This window comes from Vombatus ursinus, unplaced genomic scaffold (genome assembly GCF_900497805.2).
Source record: "Vombatus ursinus unplaced genomic scaffold, bare-nosed wombat genome assembly UNPS02014787.1, whole genome shotgun sequence".
In the NCBI taxonomy this organism is placed as follows: domain Eukaryota; kingdom Metazoa; phylum Chordata; class Mammalia; order Diprotodontia; family Vombatidae; genus Vombatus; species Vombatus ursinus.
This window is the reverse complement of record NW_020954565.1, coordinates 2408196-2430596: the sequence shown is the minus strand read 5'-3', so window position 1 is coordinate 2430596 and position 22401 is coordinate 2408196. Positions and strand designations below refer to the sequence as shown.

The 22401-nt window shown below is 35.5% G+C and overlaps 1 protein-coding gene across 1 annotated transcript in view; it reads left to right on the top strand.

Moving 5' to 3' along the window:
• The window catches only part of PLPPR5 (phospholipid phosphatase related 5), a 175483-nt gene that overhangs the window by 126022 nt on the left and 27060 nt on the right, over positions 1–22401 (top strand). Inside the window, exons 4-5 of the mRNA XM_027868258.1 lie at positions 2121–2297; positions 8770–8889. Coding sequence (XP_027724059.1) covers positions 2121–2297; positions 8770–8889 — 297 coding nt within the window. The remainder of the gene's footprint in view (positions 1–2120; positions 2298–8769; positions 8890–22401) is intronic.

Below are 22401 nucleotides of genomic sequence, written 5' to 3'. Positions count from 1 at the left end.
TCAGAGCAAAGAATGTGACAGTTCTGCTCATTTCTCCCTATCTGGTATATTTTATTTGATTATGAGCATCAGATTTAATTAAGAAATAAATTACCTGAAAGGCTTCCAGAAGACAGAGTGGCAAATGTACTCAAAATAATACAGTACCCAAAAAGTTGTTGAAGGAACCAGGAATGTTTAGCCTAAAAAAAGAAAATATTTAGGAGAGCACATGAATGTTGTCTGTAAATATTTAAATGGTTGTCATGTGGAGGAAGAATTAAATTAAATTTGTTCTATTTGGCTTCATCTTATTAGATTTGGCCTCTTATTCTAGCCTATGGAAATCTCTCTTTAGAAAAAAAAATCCTGATTCTGTCATCTAATGTATTTTTTATTCTTCCCATTTCCCTTGCATCAATAAATTTAATAATTTAGCCAACTATGTCTTCATCAAATTTATTGATAAAAATGTTGAACAGAAAAGGGTAAAGAAAAGAGTGCTCTGTTGTTCCACTAAAGATCTTCCCCTAGATTGTTTCCAGTCATTAATAGTCACTTTTTGGAGTCAACCAGTCAATTATTAATCTACCTTATGGTACTATCATCTATCTCACTTCTCTTCACATTGTCCACAAGGGCATCATAGTCGAGTGGTTGACAAAGTAAATGTCATGCCTTATCATCAAGCTTATCTTCTGGTTCTGTAGTTCATTAATCAATCAATCAATAAACATTTGTTAAGTATCTACTATGTGCCAGGGACTGGGATAAGCACTGGAGATACAAAAAGAGGCAAAATACAGTCCCTACCCTCAAGGAGCTTACAATCTAATTGGACATGTCCAATTATTTAGTTCATCATTTTCTCCCCAATCAACTTGTCTGAAATATGCCCCATTACAGTGTTGCTTCATTTTTCCTGCCATTGATTCTTTCACAAATGTTTCTTATGTTTCTAGATTTCCTCTTCAGGATAATATAACTTTGATGCATAGTATTATTCTGCCACACTGTAATCCAGTATTTTTGATATGGTATACCTTTGCCTATGTGTATTTTCTAATTGATATATAATATCATATGAAGATCAGCTGAAAAAAGTGGAACTGAAAAGGGAAGTCTTGGAGGGATATGACAACTGATTATAAATATTCGAAGGGCTGTGATGTGAAAGAGAGATTAATCTTGACCTTCTTATCCCCAAGATGTAGAATATTATAATTGGAAAAACTTTCTATTTCCTGTCAAAGAACTTCAGTTTGAATCTTGGCTTTGCCACATGTGACCTTGGTTAAGACACTTATGTTTTCTGGACTTGATTTCCTCATCTGTAAAATGAAGGGTTTATACTGTATCAACTCTGAGGTCCATTTCATTCCTAAGTCAAAGATCATATGATCTTTCAAGAAAGGACTATATGTGAATTATATAAAAATGGGCAGAAGATGAAAATAAGAAAATTTAGGTTTAACGTAAGTTAAAGCTTCCTAACAATTGTAGCTACATGAAAGTAAGATTGACTGCCTTGGGACCTTGACGTTTCACTCTCACTTGAGGTCTTTAATCAAATGTTAGATGACCACAAATTTGGGGTGATATTTATGTCTTGTTCAGGTACATTTTTGACTAGTTGGTTGGACTCTGAGGTCAATTCCAACTTCCAGATTCCATAAACTTGTCCATTCTGAATATGAATCCTGCACAGACATGGATTATTAATGAATATTTTTTAAAAAGAATGTCACTGGGTAATTATTGCTATCATTTCATCTATGTTATTATGGTTAATTTCATTCAAAATATCAATAAGCTTAATTTTCTAATATTAATCAGACTTTATGAACATATCGATGTCTTATGCACATATATTTTTTTCATAGAACATACATAAGAAGTAATGTAGTATACTACATAGATGACTGGATACAGAGTCCAAAGACGGGTTTAGATCCTGGCTCTCCAACTTCTTTCTTGACCTTGGGAAAGTAACAACTTGTCTAGATCTCTGTTCTCTCATCTATGAAATGACTATGTGACCTCTGAACTCCCGTCTACTTTGAATTGATAGTTTGACAGAATTATCTTAAACTGGTGAATAGACTGCTTAGTATCTTGTCCTTTCTCATTTGTCTTTTCAGATGTACATTACCAACACTATAAAAGCCAAAGGAACACGACTTGCTAAGCCAGTTCTCTGCTTGGGCTTAATGTGTTTGGCCTTTCTTACTGGACTCAACAGAGTAGCAGAATATAGAAATCATTGGTCAGATGTGATAGCGGGTTTTCTTGTTGGAATATCTATAGCAGTATTTTTGGTGAGTATTTGAGACTAATTTTGACACATTTGCATTGATGCGAGTGAACTTGCATCATCCAGTTTGAGAAAATGAGTGTGGAAATACCCATACTAATTCTCACTTTTGTATGTAGAAATTAAAATATTATGGGGCCTGTGTATAGTTTTTCCCTCATTCTTTCTGATAAAGATTAAACTGCATTTTTAAATCACGTGATTTTGAATATGTTTCCCTGAACCCAATTTCTATATAAAATTAACTCAGCCTTGTGTAATCCTTAAAAATGGGACAGACTTAGAAATTCATGAAATCTAAACCAACATTATTTTCCTACAGGTGTAAGGCTGCCTGGTTGTAATAGACAAAATACTGGACCAAGAGACACATGGCCTCTATTCAAGTACCAGCCCTTCCACATTATTAGCTATGTAACCACGGCCATGTTGATTAACCTCTTTGAGCTTGTTTCTTCAGAGGCAAAATGAGGATAATAATACTTCTATAATCCAACTCATGGGGATAGTGTGAGGAAAGTACTTTGCAAAGTACATGCCATTATATAAATGTGAATTGCTATTATTGTTATTTTTAAAATTCAGTTTTATCTTATTTTCAGCTCCCAGCTCTGTGACATGAGTCAATTCATTTCAAAACAACAAACATCCGTGAAGGGCTGACTACATGTAAGAGTCTGCCTTAGGCCCTGAGGCAAGGATACAAAAATAAAAATGAATTATTAAGAGGCAGCTATTGGACACAGTGACTAGAGCTCTGGACTTGGAGTCAGGAAGTCCTGAGTTCATGTTCTGCTTTACTCTTAATAACTGTGTGGCCCTAGGCAAATCGCTTAACCTCTTTCTGCCTCAGTTTCCTATATGTAAAACAGGGAGAACAATATTACCTACCTTAAAGTGCTGTTGTAAGATTCAAATGAGATTACTTATTTAAAGCGCTTTGCAAACCTTAATACACTATATAAGTCCTACATTAATGATCATAACGTGATTATTAATGAGTCCCCTATCTCAAGAAACTTATCAGGTTCTACTGGGGAAATACAATCTGTCTACAGATAAGTAAATGCAAAACCTATACAATGTAATAGAAAGTAAATTGACGAGGGGGGTAAAGTGCTAATTGTGAGAGCGATTTGGAAAGTCTCGTGTAAGAAAAAGTGTGTGACCTGCCTTGAATGATAAGTGCTATGGAGATAGGATTGATATATAAAATGCTATTTGATTTATTATTAAAAGGGTCATAATGAACCTGAAAAATTAAGGAAGGTTTCATGGAAAAAGCAATTCATTTTGTGGTAGAAGATAGAATAATTTTCGGAGGAAATTCATTTATGGGGGTGAATAGGGCAAATACAAGGAGGAAATTAGGAAGGGAGGGCATTCCAGATTAAGGGGACCATCAGTGAAAGGCACTGGTAGAGAAGGGAATGAAATGTTATATACTAGCAATGGCTAGTAAGCCACTTTCATTGGAAAAAAAGTTTGCATGAAGGGGAGTAATCTGAAGATGGCATGCATAATGGTTAAATAGAAAAAAAAAAACCCTGTATCGAGTAAGAAAATCTGGTACTTCTATTAATAATAGTAATAATAATAATAATAATACCTAGCATTTATATAGCTCTTTAATTTTGCAAAGTACTGTACCAAAGCTATCACATTTTCTCCTCACAGCAACCCTGTGAAATTGGTACTGTTAGTATCCCCATTTTACATATGAGGAAACTGAGGCAGACAGCGGTGAAATGACAGCTAACAATGCCTAAGGTTAGATATTTTTAATTCAGTTCTTCCTAACTCCAGGTTCAAGACTCTATCCACTATGTGCCCTAGACGACTGGTCTAGCTAGATTGCCACTTTCTTGATATATGACGCCTAACCCCTCTGGCCTCAGTTTCTTCATGTACAAATGAAGTGGTTGGATCGAATAGCTTCCAGTGTCCAGTCTAGATCTAATATATATTATCTTACAAAATGATTTTCAAAAACAATTTCAAAGAAAGGAAAGCTGGATTCTTCAGACTAGTTTGTCTCCTGGAGCATCCATATGGCACAAGCAGTACTTTGGAGGCCTCTTGTAAACAAATATTTAAAATCCACTGTGGTGATTAATATTTTTTAAAAGGCCTGGAGGGAATGCTTCTGTATCATAAATGTTCTTTTCCAGATAATTTTTTTTTGGTAACTATGAATTTTTGTATTTTAAGTGTTTCTCAAAGTGGACCCCATCTGCTTCCATTGATTACCACTAAATGTTTATCCCTAAAGCAATGATTTTGAATCCTGTTTTCCTAATCTGAGCTGTTTACAGTATTCTCAAAAGGTATCTGGAATTCTCAAACACTTCCCAAACAAAATTTGTTTTAATTTTAACCCAACCTCCCTGTCTCTGTCAGTGGCATTGACCCTCTCCAAATTACCCAGGTTCAACAATACTGAGTCGTCTTTAGCTCATCCTATTTGTTGATGCTCCATGATGAGTCAGCCACCAATGTCTGTATTTTCCATATGAAATGCTTCTTATATCTATGATTTCATCTCTGTTCCCTCATCTCCAATCTAAGACTGTACAATACAGTAGAAAGTATACTGGATTTGAATTCAGAGGAGGTGGGAGCAAATCACTTTAATTCTGTGGGCCACAATCTTTTTTCACAAGTAAAATGAAGTTAGACTAAATGGCCTATAAAGACCCTCTTATCTCCAAGGCAATGATCTTAAGATTCATATAATTACTATCATAGGCATGCACATTGAGAGCTGTGTGTATAGTGGCACACCTGGGGAAACATTGTCATTGGTTCTTTTTTTGGGCCAATAAGCATGCTTCCTGCTTCCCAGGGATGTGCCATTATACTCATCTTAGTCTATGCTTGCCCATGATTTTCAAAACCTCCCAACCAAACTCACTGACTTCGAGCCTTTTCAGCAGGTGGCCCTCTTCACCCTCTCAAAAAGCCTCAGCGGTTCCCTGATTTTACAGTGTCAATTCAGTTAAATTCAACAGGAAATGAAGTATGTACTAGCCTTCAAAGTTGGCTCTAATACGACCCCACGCTACTTTTTCAAACTCATTTCCTATCATTCATTAATTCGGACTCTCCACTCCAATCATCATTGTATTCCCCTCAAACAAACCACATTCATTTTCCTCTTTATTCATGTGTTCACATTTTTCCCTCTCCAGAAGCATTTTTTTCCTAGCCTAGCTAGATAAGGCCCTGCTTAGGTCTTTTGGAGGCAGAATGGAAAAAAAGACTACTGGGTTTGGGAGTCAGAGGGCCTAGTTTCAAATCCTGACTGAACTATGTGCTATCTATATAACCTTGGGCTAATCATGTAATCTCTCTTGGCCGTAGTTTATTCAAGTAGGAAAAAAGGGGATTGAATTAGATGTTCTTTGAGTGTTCTTCCAGCTCTAAATCTATGCTCCTTTTTTTTTTCATGAAGTTCTTCTCCTGACCATTCCAGCCGTCATTTATTTCTTTTTCTATTGATTCTGACCTGTACAATTTCCCACATAGTTATGTAGTCTCTCTTTCTAGCTGTAGTCAATTGCAATTTCTTTTAGAGAAGGCCCCATGTCTTTGACTTTTCTATGCCCCATCCCACCCCAAATTTCTAGCACAATAAAGTGAATAACCAGGATTTGAACCTGTGTGCTCTGGCACCTGACCCGGCCTTCTCTGTGCTCTCCTTCAGTGACTCTAACAGTTGCATCTTGTAAATATGTGCTTTTGGCCACAGAGCATGAGGCGCTAGGGGAGGTACAAAGATTAGAGTCCATTCCCTTATGGTACAATAAAACACAAGCGCAGATAGCTGTAATGGCTAATCTCACATGGTAAGTACAGCAGATGCCTGTGAAATTAAATGCTATTTGGTTTCGGACAGGGAGAGATGAACCTGGGGGATCAGACAAGATTTCAGGAAAAAAGGAAATTTGCTTTGTGGCAGCAGCTAAACAGAAATATCAGGGGGAAAATAACTCCATGTGGGTAAATAGTATTTTGAAATCTCCAGAATCTTTTGACCTAGAGGGAAGTTTCATGATTCAATTAAACAAATATTTGACCGCCTTTTATATGCAAGGTACTGTGCCCATATCTGATATTATGTATTACGTGCAAAAGATTTGTTAATGAATAGATATATTAGTTATCCTCAAGAAGCTGATAGTCATAGGATCACAGTTGTTGAAGACATAGAAAAGGGTTTAGGAATAATGTAGTCCAATCCTCCCAGGTTACAGATGAGGAAACTAGGTGCCAAAGCAGTATCTTCAGACTCTTCTTCTGACTCCTAATCTAATGATGTTTTCTGCTATACCACTTTAACTTTTCAGTGGAATTAGGAAAGAAACAGGCATTTATTAAATGCCTACTATGTGCCTGGCACTGTGCTAGAGGCTTTACAAATATTATCTCATTTGATCCTCACCACAATCCTGGGAGGTAGGTGCTATTATTATACCTATTTTACACTTTAGGAAACTGAGGCAAACAGAGGTTAAATGACTTGCCCAGGGACACACAGCTAGTAAGTGTCTGAAGCTGCATTTTACTCAGGTCTTCCTTACTTTAGGCCCACAGTTTTTTTCTCCATTATATCACCTAGCTTTCTGTTTTAATGAACATTTGAATTAGATTCAGTTGACATTTATTAAACCTCTATTATGGGCCAAACAGTACAAAGTTATGTGGATACAAAGATCTCCTCCCCTCAAAAAAGCAAACATTCCCTGCCTTCAAAGAGTTTGTATTTTCCATAAATCCTACTCTTAAGGATCTTATATTCTCTGTAGGCAATAAATCTAAACACAGATAAGTAAATATATTGTGATTTCGGGAGGAAGAGAATATAACCAACTGGGTTGGTGAATGGAGTTAGGAAAGGCATTGCAAGAGTGCTGGCATTGGAATTGAATCTTGAATGAATTTTGGAATTGTGAGTGCTATCAGTGAGGAGGGAATACAACCAAGCTATGGGTCACAGCTAGTGCAAAGGTGCAAAGATGGGAGATGGGAACACATTTAGTTAGGAGGAGAAACAGTTCTGCCTATTTGGCTGGAGCACACAGTATGTGAAGGTAAATAATGTGAAATAAGTGGATAGGCAGATGGGAGCCAGATTATGATCAGAAATATCTTTCCCTAATAATTCTTTTTAAAATGGGACAGATTCTTAGCTATCTAGGGTGATTTTGGTATAGTCTTGCTTTAAAGTATAAAAATGGCTTGAATAACTTACTGCTCAAAGACCTTTCCAGTCATAGGATTTTATAGGAGATATGCATATATACACATATTTGTATATGTATGTATATATACAGTAACTTTAGTGATATATATATGGCATTGGAATAGATTGAACATCCTCACTGGAAATGTCTGTGGCAATAAATGAATAACAACATGCAAAGATATTTTTCTCAGCTATTAGCACTCTATGGTATGGTTTTATTATCATGCAGAGTAATTTTGTTTATACAACTGGAGAGAAACCAAAAATCTAATTGGTCTCTAGAGAAAATTTGGTGGTAAGCCTTCTTAAATAAAAGACTTCCCAGTAGAGACTTTGGAAATTTTGTGATTTAAATTTGTAATTATACATTAAACATTTATGAAAAAGGATTGCTATATTCTAATTGTACATAAGTTGAACTTTTTTCCTGTTTCACTACAGAACATAATGAAATAATCATTTTAAAATAATAGATAAATACAGAGAAAAATAGACAGTATATTATACATTAATTGGCACAAGGCAGCATTAATGAGTATATTGGTCATGTCATTGAAATTAAATTCTGCTACCACAACAAATATTCTTAAATGAATTTGAAACCAAGACGACATAAGCAATTGGTACCAAGATTGATTTCCTTTATAGCATCTCTAGTTTCAGCAGTAACTCAGGTGAGCTGTTGTGAAAATGCCAGATGTGTAAAAAAAATTTATAAACAGATAATAAAAATTATTACTAAATGGGAAACTACTCAGTTTGTGGAGGGTGCCAGTTGTAAAATGGTTTATAGTGAATGTGATACTCTTAGAGAGATGTGAAATGAATCCCATTTAAATTGTGAGCTACATTAGGAAATGTCAGTGGGCTGTTAATTTGCATAGGGCTGTGATATTCTTGAATTGATTCAGGTACCAACAACATTGTAACCATTCACATTTAGTTAGAAAATTTTGAGAATCAAAGTCATTATTAACTGAATGGTAGAGCAAGTGACAATTCCTGAGTTATGTAATACTTGTGTAAAATTTTATTTATTATTAAAGTCTACCAGATGTATTCGGAGAGGATAAATGTGACTTTTTAACTGACTACTATGAAATCTTTTGAAAGCAGTTGAATATGCTGTTATCTTAATTAGAATTGCCAATCCATTAGCCATAGAGATATCACAGGAAATGATCACTTTGGATGTGATTTAATGGTAATTATTTTCTGTAACTTCTAGGTCGTATGTGTGGTAAACAATTTCAAAGGAAGACAACCAGAAAATGAGCACATACACATGGACAATCTGGCACAGATGCCAATGATCAGCATTCCTCGAGTAGAAAGTCCCTTAGAAAAGGTAACATCTGTCCAAGTGATTCATCATTTACATTCTATATCACGATTGTTATTTGGGGAAAAGTTGTTTTTTTTTGTTTGTTTGTTTATCTGGAAAGTCTGCTCATTTTACCAATGGTTTACCAAAACAATCTTTGAGTAGAATTTAATCCAGTTTAAGATTAAACAAGGTCCTGGACCTAAAGAAATGACTGTGGAACATACTTATTCTATCAAAAGGCCTTCCTTTTGCAGGAAGAAGCATGGATACATGTACATAAGGTAAAAAAAAAATATCTAATATCTGATGGTCAACCTTACACAGAAAAGGAAAGATTTAGAGAAATCTTCCTGAGATGATAGTGATTTAACACAAATTTATTACTAAAGGCTCACTATGTACATGACAATGTTAGGGATATGAAATGGGGGGGGGGAACATTGTAAAGAGGCTTATACACAACACATCCATACACAACTATAATGTGAGGAACTGAAACATGAGATTAGGGTTCGGGTGTGTGGGGTGGGGAAGGAAGGAGTGGTTGGAGCAAAACAATAAGGTGTTAAAGCTCAATATGTCTGAGGAGTGCTTGAATCTAGTGAAGAACAATATGGGGGAGATAAGTTGGGAAAGGTAGGTTGAAACCAAATCATGGAGGCCTTTCAATACTGGCCTAATGAAAACCAAGTTGAAGTTCTAAGAAAATATCTGATATCATAATAAATAATTAGAGAAAAGAACTCACTTAACAAGTCCCAAATTGTCTTGTTTTGTTTTGAGTTTAAATAGGACATCAGGTTACCTTGTCCTAAGGATCATGTAAATGTTAAATTGGCCTTTGTTATTTCAAGAAGAAAAAAATCTTTTGATAAGTGTGCATTTGCATTCTAAAGTATTATATGATACAATAAAACTCAACTTCAAAATTTCAACAGATATTGATTTCAAGGGGAAAATACAAGCAAGGAGAAAATTTCATTGCAGTATTTCAGAAGGAATGAAGTCAGATATGGAAAATAATTTTTGTTCTAAAACTACTGTATTCCACTTGAGATAGAATAGTTTTCAGAAGTGAATGTCACATATTTTGTTACCTAGAAAATTGCTCCATGTTTCTTCACAGGAAAATCACAGATTGGAGAAAGAGTAAAAAACATTTTTCATGAAAATAGGGCAACTGTGATGATTTAAGTCTTTTCTTTTTCATATGCAACTTTTTACATGATTACATAATGGACAATCTACTTTTACAAAATCTGAGTAAATATTTACACTAGAAGATGGCAATAGCCTTCAGCTAACATTATCAGAGAAAGGCTCCATCAGAGTCAAAACTCCATCACTGACCTCTAAAAATGTTAATTGTTGACAATAATAATGCAATAAAAATGGTTTCATTTATACATCAATATTTTAATGGATCCATGATCTCATTCATATAAATAGTCTTACTAATATGGACCAAGTACTAGAGACCTTCCTCTTTAAATATTTCATGGACACCATTGCAACTAGGTCTGGCTACATTATCCCTCATTTTTACTAATGACTTTTAAAATCTCTCTTTGAGATATATTGAAAATTCAGCTTTCATATCTTTAAAATTTTCTCACCTCCAGCATGGATTTCTTCAAGATGTATCTGATTGGCCCAGCCTGTTATCATTTTGTTAATATCATTTCTACTTCCTTATGTAACCCTGAGGTGTGAGCTAATAGAGACCCAATGTATTGGGTCCACTGTCATCACTGACGAGGATATAGAAAGGAAATGGAATATCTAGTCATCTCTCTTCTATATGTTGCCCTTTTGGTTTCATATATAAGTACCCAGGAGATGATCTGACTTAGTTGTGTCTCATGCTGATTTCTATGGTCTCATTTTCCCTTAATTGATTTTTGCTCTTCTGTCAGATAAGACATTGAAATTTTTCATCTTCCCCTTTAATGTTTTTTACAAATGATCTGACATTTGTAGTCACCACTTTGTTGTCATCTCTTTCTGGCACTTATAATCACCACCACTCTTTCTTTCTTGCCGTGTCTCTCTGGTATTTGTAATCACCATTGTTCTTTATCATTATGTCTCTTTGTGTATGGTCATCAAGAATCAAAATGTATGTTGAGTTGGTTTGGAGAACTTTGTAGAGTTCCTCTATTTCTTCATGCTATGCAATAGATGTTTGCACACAAACTTCAACTATTTTCATGACATGTGCATTATAAGGTTAAAAAACCAAAGATGACTAAATGTTTTTGTTGTCCTTGGGCACTTGACAAAATCAACTTTACCAATTCTTTCATTCACTTCTCAAAAGGGAATTTATGAGCAATCCTATTTAGTTGTAACTTCCTTAAATCTCTGTTTTCATTTCATAGCAAGGATATCAATTATCAATATTGTTTAATTCCATCAGTAATATATTATGTCATTAGACCTCAGATGACAATCTCACATTTAGGGTATCATTAGCAAAATTAAGGTTTATAAATGGTCTCAAAATTTCTAACTCCCTCTGTGTGAAAAATGAATATTTCTATTGAATCAGGACCAAGGTTTTTCCCCTTTTCCACTTCCTCATCCAGAAACCAACCAGTGTAAGAAATCTCTCAAAGATTTACCAAGGCCAAGATCTAATCAGACAGTGAAAGAAATTCTAAGTTTGGGCTAATGGGTGTATTCCTTCTAATTATGATTGTTCAGACAAATCTGGGGAAGTGTTGATTCTCTCTTTTGTCAAAACAGGTGATAGGGAAATTGATGTCTCTTTGACCAAGATTTGGGTGAACCAAGTCATGTACCCCAAGACCCTCATTTTAATATAGACCACCTTCCATTGTGTTAACCAATCAGAGTTGATTGGTATCCCTCAGGAACACCTACTCTTTGATGGGGATATGAACTGTGAGCCCACAGCCATGAGGGGTCTTTGATCTAAAAGAGATGGCTAAATGGCCATTATTTTTATTAATAAACATGCTGGCCTTATTAATAAAATGATTACATTTCCCAGAAACTATGTATCTCAGAATTTTTTAATTGTCAGATCTGCCTTCTTTTGTTAATCCACCAATGTCAATGGCAGAGTGGAAAAGGGCACACAAAACTGAGGACCATGTTAAAAACCTGTCTATGGGAGATCAATATGGGCATAAGATCTATCACCCAATGGAAAATGTGCTGTGGGGAGAGCCTTTTATATTTAATTAGGCTAGATCTTAGCAAATTGATATAATCTTATCAATAGAATAACATGTTGGACTCAAAGTCAAGAAGAACTGAGGTCAGATCTTCTCTCAGATACTACTAACTGAGCAAGCCACATCACCATGGGTCCTAATTTTACAGTCTGTAAAATGAGAGGTTTGGACTTGATGATTTTATATTATTTTCCAGCTCGCAATCTGTGTTCCCATGACCATATTCAACTTGTTAGGCTTTGCCAGAATTTGTAAACCGCTGACATAACCTTAGAGAATCCAGAATCACTTCCATGCTAAAATAAGATATTAGAGGATTTTATGGAAGGTGTTTGTTTATAACTAGCTTTTTCTTAAGTTGTTAGATATTTAAAATACTTCATTATACTCTTCAGATCATTCACTCATTCAGTTTTCTTTCATCAAATAGTAACTATGTACCTACTATATTCAGATATTACTTTCTATTGCCATATTTTTAATAATTTCTGGCTGAGTTCAGATGGCTACTATTTATTTGGATTCTGATGTTTGGGGACAGAGGGAAGGCTTACGATGGATGCATGAACTGATTAGTGCATTTGGAGTAATGGAAACTGGGTTTGAATCTCACTTCTTGAATCTACCTACTACCTGTGTGACCTTATGCAAGTGATGTTACCTTTCAGGGTCTTGTTTACTTCAACTCTAAAACAAAGAGGTTAGATTAGACAATCTTCCTTCCAGCTCTAAATGTGTGACCCTGTGGAATAGTACATAAAACTAGCATTCTATGCTTCAGACCCGCAAGGAGTGAATAGGATCATGGGATTTTAAATCTAGAGTTTTAAAAGAATCTTAAAAGTCATTTAGTCTAATCTCTTTATTCTATAGATAACACAACTAAAGCCTATAGTGGGCCCTGGCTTCTTCCAAGACCAAGCTCAAATCCCACCTTCTGCAAGAGGCTTTCTCTGGTGCACTCCATTGCCAGGGCCTTTCCCTTGGAGATAAACCTCCCATTTACCCTATATGTATCTTGTACACACAAAGTTCTTTGCACATTGTCTACCTTGCTAAAATATAAGTTCCTTGAGGTCAAGGGCCATGTTTTTGTCTTTCTTTATATTCCCCAGCTCTTTACATAGTGTCTGGATCATAGTAATGCTTAATATATGTTTATTTACTGTTGACTATACCATGCTATACTATACTATACTATACTATACTATACTATACTATACTATACTATACTATACTATACTATACTATACCATACTATAATACTTAGTCTCCATGTTTTGGAAATGTATCTTTTTCCACATGCATTGATCCTGGCAGTTGATGGATAGAAATTACCTAGGCTCATCTTGCAAATTGCTCTTTAGAGCTAGTAAAAGAATATTCTACAAATCTTTGATTATTCTGCTTGAAATAGTAAAAGCGCAAAACCAATGGCAAAAGGTTTGCTGATGCTTCATTAGCTTATCATTTTCCAGTTGTCAATTTTATTCAAAAAAGGCCAAGGTTTTCTTTTAGCAAACATATACATTCATCAAGTCCTTTCTATTACAGATGATTTTTATAAACTGTAAATTACAGGATAATTATAGCATACAGGCAGTCTTTAGTTTCATGACAGCTATTGGTAACTTAATTATATACCATATATCCAATTACTATATTTTATGGGGTAAATTCATGGTTTATCTAAAATCATGGTGAAGTTTGAATGTTATAATATCTGCGTTGAAGGAAATTGCCCAACAGTTATCCATGAAAATATGACCAATATATACTCATGCCCACTAAACACCATGGACTTATTTTTGTAGGATTTTGCTTGAAATACATACATAAACATGTATTATATATTTTATACAAACTAGTGGACTGCCTAACCATACAGCTCTTTAGGATCACCAAAGAGCTTACTCAAATGAAATAAAAGATATTTAGAGATAGCAGGGGCTGTAAATTGCATAAAGAGATAATTTTATAATAATAATAATAATAACATTTTTTAACTATCAACTTTACTCATTTCACCCTACTCCCCAGTGCTGCCCTGTACGTGAGGTAGGAAGAGGGGTGGAGGGACAGTTTCTTTTTCTCTCTCACATACCCATTGACACATGTATATGTACAAACACATTTCTCTGTGTATAGATACCTTGTACGGCTACTGTTAGTTTTCCAAATTGATAATGTGCCTACCATGAAGGTACAATATAACAAGGTAATTCGAACTTGATAGATTATTGCTTAAACAACAAGTCCTAATGACTATTATTTCTTCCTAAACCTCCACTTTCATCTCCAAATGTAGCCTTTTACACTCCATCCAACTCCATGCACTTGCAAAAATTTGAAAGAATTTTCAGATAAATATTTTATTTTGAGGGTGGACTGGTCCGACAATTAAAATAAATTATATACAACAGTACACACGCTCCTATCTAAATATTATTGGGAAGACTGATCAACTACAGAGGAATTAGATACCTTGCATTCAGAGGAGTTTCAATTCCCTTAGAACCATTTTGAAAAAGAATGGGAAACTATATTTATGCCAACTGACCTGCTCAACTGAGCTGTATGGTGAGGTGGAAAAAACCTAATGTATCAATATGGCCAATGCAAAGGGGAAAAATTTGTGCTTGAATTATGTTATACTTGAATTATGTTGAGGATTATGTTAAACTATGGCAACTAAAACAATAACAATAATTTTAGTAACTATTAATGAAAAATAATTCATCTATTCTGTCAATTCAAATGATTAGACTTAGAATGAAAAAAAAGGTCTGTCAAAACCAGTAGACCAAGGGAAAAATGCAAAAAATAATTGTTTTGCTGCATTTTTTTCAATTTTTATCCAATTGTATTGGAATATTTGAAACAGATGCAAAGAAAATCCTGCCTTGAATTTTATACCGAAGAGATGAAAACTGTAAGGTACTAAGGTTAACCATAATTAATCAGGAAACAACCATCATAAAAATTTGATACATAGCTCCGGAATATTCTTTCTCAATATATATCCTTGGTATTCATTCCTCACTCCAGAAACATACTTCTGCTTTCAGACTTTGTCCTTATCCAATACATTGCAATACAATGCGTATCTGACAACATTATAGAAGCAAGTAAACAAGCATTGATCAAGCAACCACTATGTGCCAAGCTCTGTGCTAAACTCTGGGGATACAAAGAAAGGCAAAAAAAAAAAACCTCACAGAAAAAGGAAGAAAAAATAAATAGACTTGTCTCAAGGAGTTCACAATCTAACAAGGGAGATAACACGTAAACAGATGTGTATGAACAAGCACGTTCAGGGTAAAGTGAAAATAAAACAACAGAGAAAAGGCCCTGGAATTAAGAGGAACTGGGAAAACATAATTGAATTTTAGTTAGAATCTGAAGGAAGTCAAGAGATAGAAATGAGGAGGGAGTGAATTCTAGGTGTGGGGAATAGCCAGGGAAAATCCATGGATTCTTGTGGGCAGAACAGCAAAGAGGCCAGTGCTACTTAAATCTTTTTCACCTACTGTATTGCTGTCATGGAGGCAGTTATTTGAACTGAACTGTAAGTAACTTAATAACATCAATGGCAAACTACAAGGTGACAGACAGCTCCCAGAGGTAGCTTGAATTCTGGCAAACCATTTCATGAAAAAGAATTACTTGCCTCTTCTTGGTCCTTCTTGCCCTCTGAACTCTACACATCAAAGAGATTGAAAAGTGTATTAGTGAAACTGATGTGGCATTTACACAAAGGGAAATAATGGGTATGTGTTACTCTAGTCCAACCCATTTGGAAGATAGGTGGGGAGGGCTGTTTGTTGCGGCTGCTGCTGCTGCTGCTGCTGCTGCTTAAGGTTGGATGTGGTTCTGGCCACTGCCATTATAGTATTAGCTCTACTGTTGGCATTTATCTCTGATATCCCCAATGGATATCAAATATCATGAGCTGTAAAAGTGGCCATTAAATGGAACTATTTGCTTAAGAACACAAACAGTTTATCTGGCACTAGCAAAAACAGAGGACTGAAAGTCATATACATAAATTTCTAGTCTCATAATGATCTTATGATCTGTGATGTCATTGACGTCAGCAACTACCAATGAAAGAATTCCCTCTTCCAGTACAGATTAGCAACTGTTCTGTATCTTGTGGCCTTAGTTCCCTGTGTCATTGAATGGTTATGTCATTTGTCCTGGCTCACACAGCCAGGATGTAGGAGATAGTACTTAAACCAAAGTATTCGTGACTCTATGGCCAGCTCTGTATTCACTACATTACTGACAATGCTACCACATATCGTCTAGAAAAAGAAAAAAATTCTTATGTAAGGAGAACACCATTTTGATCTTGAATTAGTTGGAAGAGAAGAAATAATCTTGTAAAGCTAAAAATAAATTCTATGTCACAGATAGGACTTGGGACATGAAAACTTTAACAGAACTAAGATAATTTTTAAATGATTTAAGACTTAGGTATTGGCTTTCTTTGCCACCACAAAAAGAACTGCTATAAATATTTTTGTACATGTCAGTCCTTTTCCCATTTGTGTGATCTCTCTGGAATACAACCCTAGAAGTGCTATTGCTGGGTCAAAGGGTGTTTACATTTTTATAGCCCTTCCTTTGAGCATAGTCCCAAAATGCTCTCCAAAGTGGTTGGATCATTTCACAACTCCACCAACAATGCATTAGTGTTCCAATTTTCCCGCATCTTCTCCAGCATTTATCAATTTCCTGTTTTGTCATATTGGCCAATCTGATAGGTGGGATGTAGTACCTCAGAGTTGTTTTGATTTGCATTTCTCTAATCAATAGTCATTTAGAGCATTTTTTCATATGACTAGATGGCTTTAATTTCTTCTTCTGAGAACTGCCTGTTCATATCTTTTGATCATTTATCAACTGGGGAATGACTTGTATTCTTATAAATTTGACTTAATTCTCTGTATATTTTAGAAATGAAGCCCTTAACAGAGACACTGGTTGTAAAAATTCTTTCCCAATTTTCTACTTTCCTTCTAATCTTGGTTCAGACTGACTTTTGCTAATAGAATCCATCGACCAGATTTTATCCAAATGCATGCGCCATATATACTACATATGGCAGGAGAGAAATATAGTAGAAAATGTTGCATGTATTAGTGTCATAGCTGTGGGCAGCAGAGGGGAATACCCTGAGCTTTTTCACCAGGACAAATAAAATTACATATTGGTGTATACTCTGTGATAGAATCCTGTAAGGTTTCCAAATGCTATATATGAGTTATCATTTCAAAGCATTTGACATTTAATGGCTTAGCTAGGATGCAACATTTTATTTTATGAAGCTGTTGTGCCATTTTAAAAAATGATATTTGGGGCAATGTCAAACAGTTTATTAGTGATTAAAATGCTGGAATATTTCATGCAACAGTGTTCATATCAGAAACATTTTTAACCAAAATCCAGACTTTAAGGATTGAAGAAATTTTTTATGGAAAATCAAATATTTACAATGCTGTCATCTGTAACTTTTTATGCAATTCTATTTAATGAGCGCATTTAAATATTATTTTTTTAAAATCCTCACAGATACTAAGATTGTAGGTAAATAAAATAAATGAATATGCTAAACCATTGTTACATATGGGTATTTTTAATGAATGCTCATATACATGGCATTTTTAAAATTCACTTTTGTAATTAAGATATTATTTCATGAAAGATATAAATATTTTAATAACATAAATGATGTTTTACAGAATTATATTTAGGTGAACACTTAAATTTTGTTCATTTTTTATTCATTATTTATTCATTTGGTCAAGTTCATTTAATCTCTTTTGAATAAGCATGTAGTTGATTAATATGTCTTTCTGTTGTATCACCCATTCAATTAACTGCTAAGTGAGGGAGGAATCAGCCAATGGCTAATCCAAAAATCATTTTGGTACAAGCAGGAATTCCCTCAGGGCCACTCATACTCTTACTTAGTAGCTTCTGAATTTCTCTCAACTTTGTTCAGAATTATCTAGAAGTATCACATCACTTTGAAATAGAGTCTTGCATCATGAAAATAAAAAAAATTACTTTGGATTAAAACTAAACAAATTAAACAATAAACCCATTAGGAAGTATATGATTGATGATCAAGTATTGACCTTTTTATTTCAAGATTTAGTGAAGACAACCAAACTAGAGCCTAATTGGACCGTGCCTTGTTTATTCGTAATTATCAGATCATAAATTTATAGTTTAAAGGACTCAAAGGTCACACAGTCTAACTCTGCACCCCCACCCCTTTTCCCCCCCACCCCTATCATTTTGCTGTTGAGCAAACTGATTAGTTAAATGGTTTGCCCAGTATCACATGGATAGTTTTAAATATGGAATTTGAATTTAGGTCCCTTGGATCTAAATCAAGTACTCTTATCACTAGATCACCTAGTTCAATCCCTTTATTTTACAGACATGTAAAATAATACAGACAGAGAACTGAAGTTATTTCTACTAAGCCACATGGTTTCTGACAGAGCAAAGACAAGAATATAGATCTTCCAATTACTAAGTCATTGCATAATGCTGATCTCAACTATTCAAGTCAAGTCAAAGTGGTTTTGAATATTCTGTAGCTAACTAGCTAGGTGGATTTCAGAAGTGAGCAGCTAATTAAATAGTGTCTTAAAAGAGGATTTGAATTTCTGGAGCAAAGATCAATGCATAAGTACTGAAATCTTTGATAGGAATAGACTACAGTTAAACAGAGCCAATAAAAATGTATTTATCTCATATCTTTCAAATCTAGAGGCAACTAAATGGCATAGTGAATAGAAACCTGGACATGGAGTCCAAAGTACTTGAGTTCAAATCTGGCCTCAAACACTTGCTATACAATATCTCCCTCACAAATCACTTAACCTACATCTACCTTAGTTTTCTCATATGTAAAATGGGAGTAATAATAAGCACCTACATTCCAGGGCTGTTGTGAAGATAAAATAACATTTACACAGTACATGGCACATAGTAGGCACTTGTCAACTAGACTGGAATTGGCCTCTAACTTGTGGGTGGCTAGAACTGAACAAAGCAGGCTAGAGATAGGAGAGTTAGAAATCAAACAGAAGTTTAACTTCAAAGTGAAAAAAAAAACCACTTGTAAGGGGAAGTTCTCCTGAGAAGGAAGGCTTGTGGCTTATGGCTTATGGTTTATGGCAAGGATAGGGTTTTTAAGCATGAAAACCACAAAAAGATGGCACACAACACAGTCATTCTTAGGTCTTGAGTAAACAGTTCCCTTGGCAAGTCCACATAGGCAAATTTTGGGGTTAATACAGGTGTTCTTGGGTCCTGTGGAAACACTCTCTATTTATTAGAATCATTGTTATTAGAGTCATTGAAGTTATTAGAATCATTGAACCTTGTGATTTTCTCAAGTCTTAAGGGCCTTGAGTCTTGTGATCATTCAGTGGGGCACAGAACCAGAATTAGCATGGCAGGAACAGAAGTGCAGCACTTGGTTTGGTTAAATTAGCAGTTACAGGATCAGGGACTGTTCAGAGTGTCAGGACATGTGATTGAGCATTTTCTGCTCCATCATGTTGGCTGTAGCCCCAGCTCTAGGGCCACGATCTCCTGGGAAATAGGGAAATCATAAGTCCCAATGCTAGAGTTTTGTGGTGGCTGAGATCATCCAGAGGGTGAGTGCAAAAGATTGTTGTTATGCCAAGTTCAGTGAACAGCCTGCTTGCTGGACCTTAGCTCTTGAAAACAGGGGATCTCCTCATATCTTGACACACTTAGTAAATACGTGTTTAAACAATCTAATCAATAATACCCTACATTAAAAATGAAAAAAATGTTATAGAAAACAGGTCACATATGACAGCTAAAGTAAACAGGGTAGAGAGTAGCAAGTATAAAATGTAGGAAAATTATTATCAGAATGAAACAACTTGATAGGAGAAAATATTTAAAATTAATCAGGTTCAAGCCAAACTAACTCCCTGAATAATTGAATAATAATCCCTGAATAATAATCAGCTCCCCTACACTGACTCTGGCCAAAAAAAAATCTCACCAGACTAGGTCATAATCAAGAAATCCAATGAGAAATGATATAAAGTAACTTCTTTTATCCCATAACTGTATAGAAAGTCATCCACAAGACCACTGGAAAAAATAAAGAAGGCCACCAGCAAAGCCAGAGCCAGCTCAAAAAAGTCAGCAGCTTTCCAGTGGGATTAGCTTCATGTGTAGCTTTCAGGAGCATGTATCCAGAAGAGCATAAGACTCCCCTAAAAAGTCTTATGTAGGTGAAAACTCACAGCTGCAACTCTGAAAGCTTACAGATGTACCAGAAATCAATGTAATCATGACGGCACTCAGACAGGGACAGCCTAAGATTCTGAAGTGCCTAACACTCTATCCTGAGATGACATAAAGAGCCATGAAGATCCAGAAATTTAAACCTCAGAGATGCAGAGGAGCCTAGGAGATAGACATCAGAGCAGGAATCAGGTTGAACCAGGTCAATATCAAGAAGGCCCACCACCCCACCCAAAAGTGCAGCAAAGGACAGAGCCCCAGTCCAGGAATTAAGTATGGAAAAATGAGTAAACCAAAGAACATGCTGATCAATATCATTACACACACATACATATGTGTGTGTGAATGTGCATGTGTATGTGTCTATAATAATAGTTCCAAATATGCCCCAAAATCCAACCCAGAAGGAAACAGAGAAACCATAAAAACTGCTGAGGCCCAAAGAAATACATGGATTCTCTACAAGGACTATATATAGACCCAAAAGAAAGGAAGCAAGAGATAAAAATTAAGAGCACTAGGGAAAAGAATTAGAAGAATAAATACCTTAGGATATAAAATTGTAAATCTTAAAAAAGTAATGGGTTTCCTGAAAATTAGACTAGATCAAATAGACTTCAGTGACTCCACAAAATAACAAGAAATATTAAAACAAAATCAAAAGATTGAAAAAATAAAAGAAAATGTAAGATAGTCTATATTGAAAAAAAACTGACCTGGAAAAAAAGAGAGGTAATCTAAGAATCATAGGGCTCCTTTAAAACCATGTTTAAAGAAAAAAAGCCTTTTACTGGATCATTACAGATGTATGTATTTAATTCTAATCTTTCTCTTGAGCTAGCCTATCACCAATTCCCTATTTTTGGACATTTTAAGCCAGATGTCCTGTAGACATCACAAACTCTTTAAGTCCAAAACTAAACTTGCATTTCTTCCCGAATCTAACCCTCTTGCTACCTTCTCTATTTTTGTGAAGGTACTACCATCCTTCCAGTCACCAAGATTTGCCACCTCAAGGTCATCCTTGACACCTCACTTCCACTCATCTCACATATTCAATTGCTGAATGTTACTATACCTTCCTGCACAACACCTGTCACATCTATCCCTTTCTCTCCAACACTTTAGTTCAGACTTTTATCACTTTCCACCTGGTCTACTAGATTAGCCTCTTAATTAGGCTACTGGTATCCAATCTCTCTCGACTTAGTGGATAGAGAGCTGACCTCACCATGGTGCAAATCCTTTCTCTGTCACATACTGGTTATATGACCCTGGGCAAGTCATTTAAGTCATCAGTGTTAAATATTCTGATATTGTAAGATGTTGAGAAGTTGCTGACCTGCATTTGGAGTTTTGTCACACAAGAGCTGCAAAAGAAGGAGAAAAGGAAAGCAAGGAAGGAGGAGGGAAGCAAACAAGCATTCATTGAATCCTTACTTTGTGCCCAGTGCTATGTTAAATTCTGGGAAAACAAATACAAGCAAAGAGAAAGACAGCCCCTACCCTCAAGGAGTTTACATTCTAACAGAGGAAGACAGTACACATGCAAAAAAAGAGAGAGTTAAAAAGCAGGGTAGCTAAGTGGAACAGTGAATAAAGTGCCAGGCCTGGAATCTTCCTGAGTTCAATTCTGTCCTCAAACTCCAACTAGTTGTGTGATCCTGGTCAAATTACTTAACCCTATTTGCCTCAGTTTCCTTATCTGCAAAATGAGAGAAGGAAATGGCCAACCACTCCAGTATCTCTGCCAAGAAAATTCCAAATGGGATCAGGAAGAGTCAAATACAACTGAACAATAGCAAAAGTAGGAAAGTGGGGGAAGAAGTAGGAGGATGAAAGGACCCAGAACAGGGCCATTAGTTCAAAGTTCAGAAAGTCAGGAACAGGAAATGAGGGGGGAATAGAAGCAGATTAACCCAGGATCCTTCACAAAATGGAAACTGGAGGAGCAACTTAGCAATGGGAGATATGGGACAGGACTTTTGGAGGAATATTCTAAGGTGAGCAGGTCACA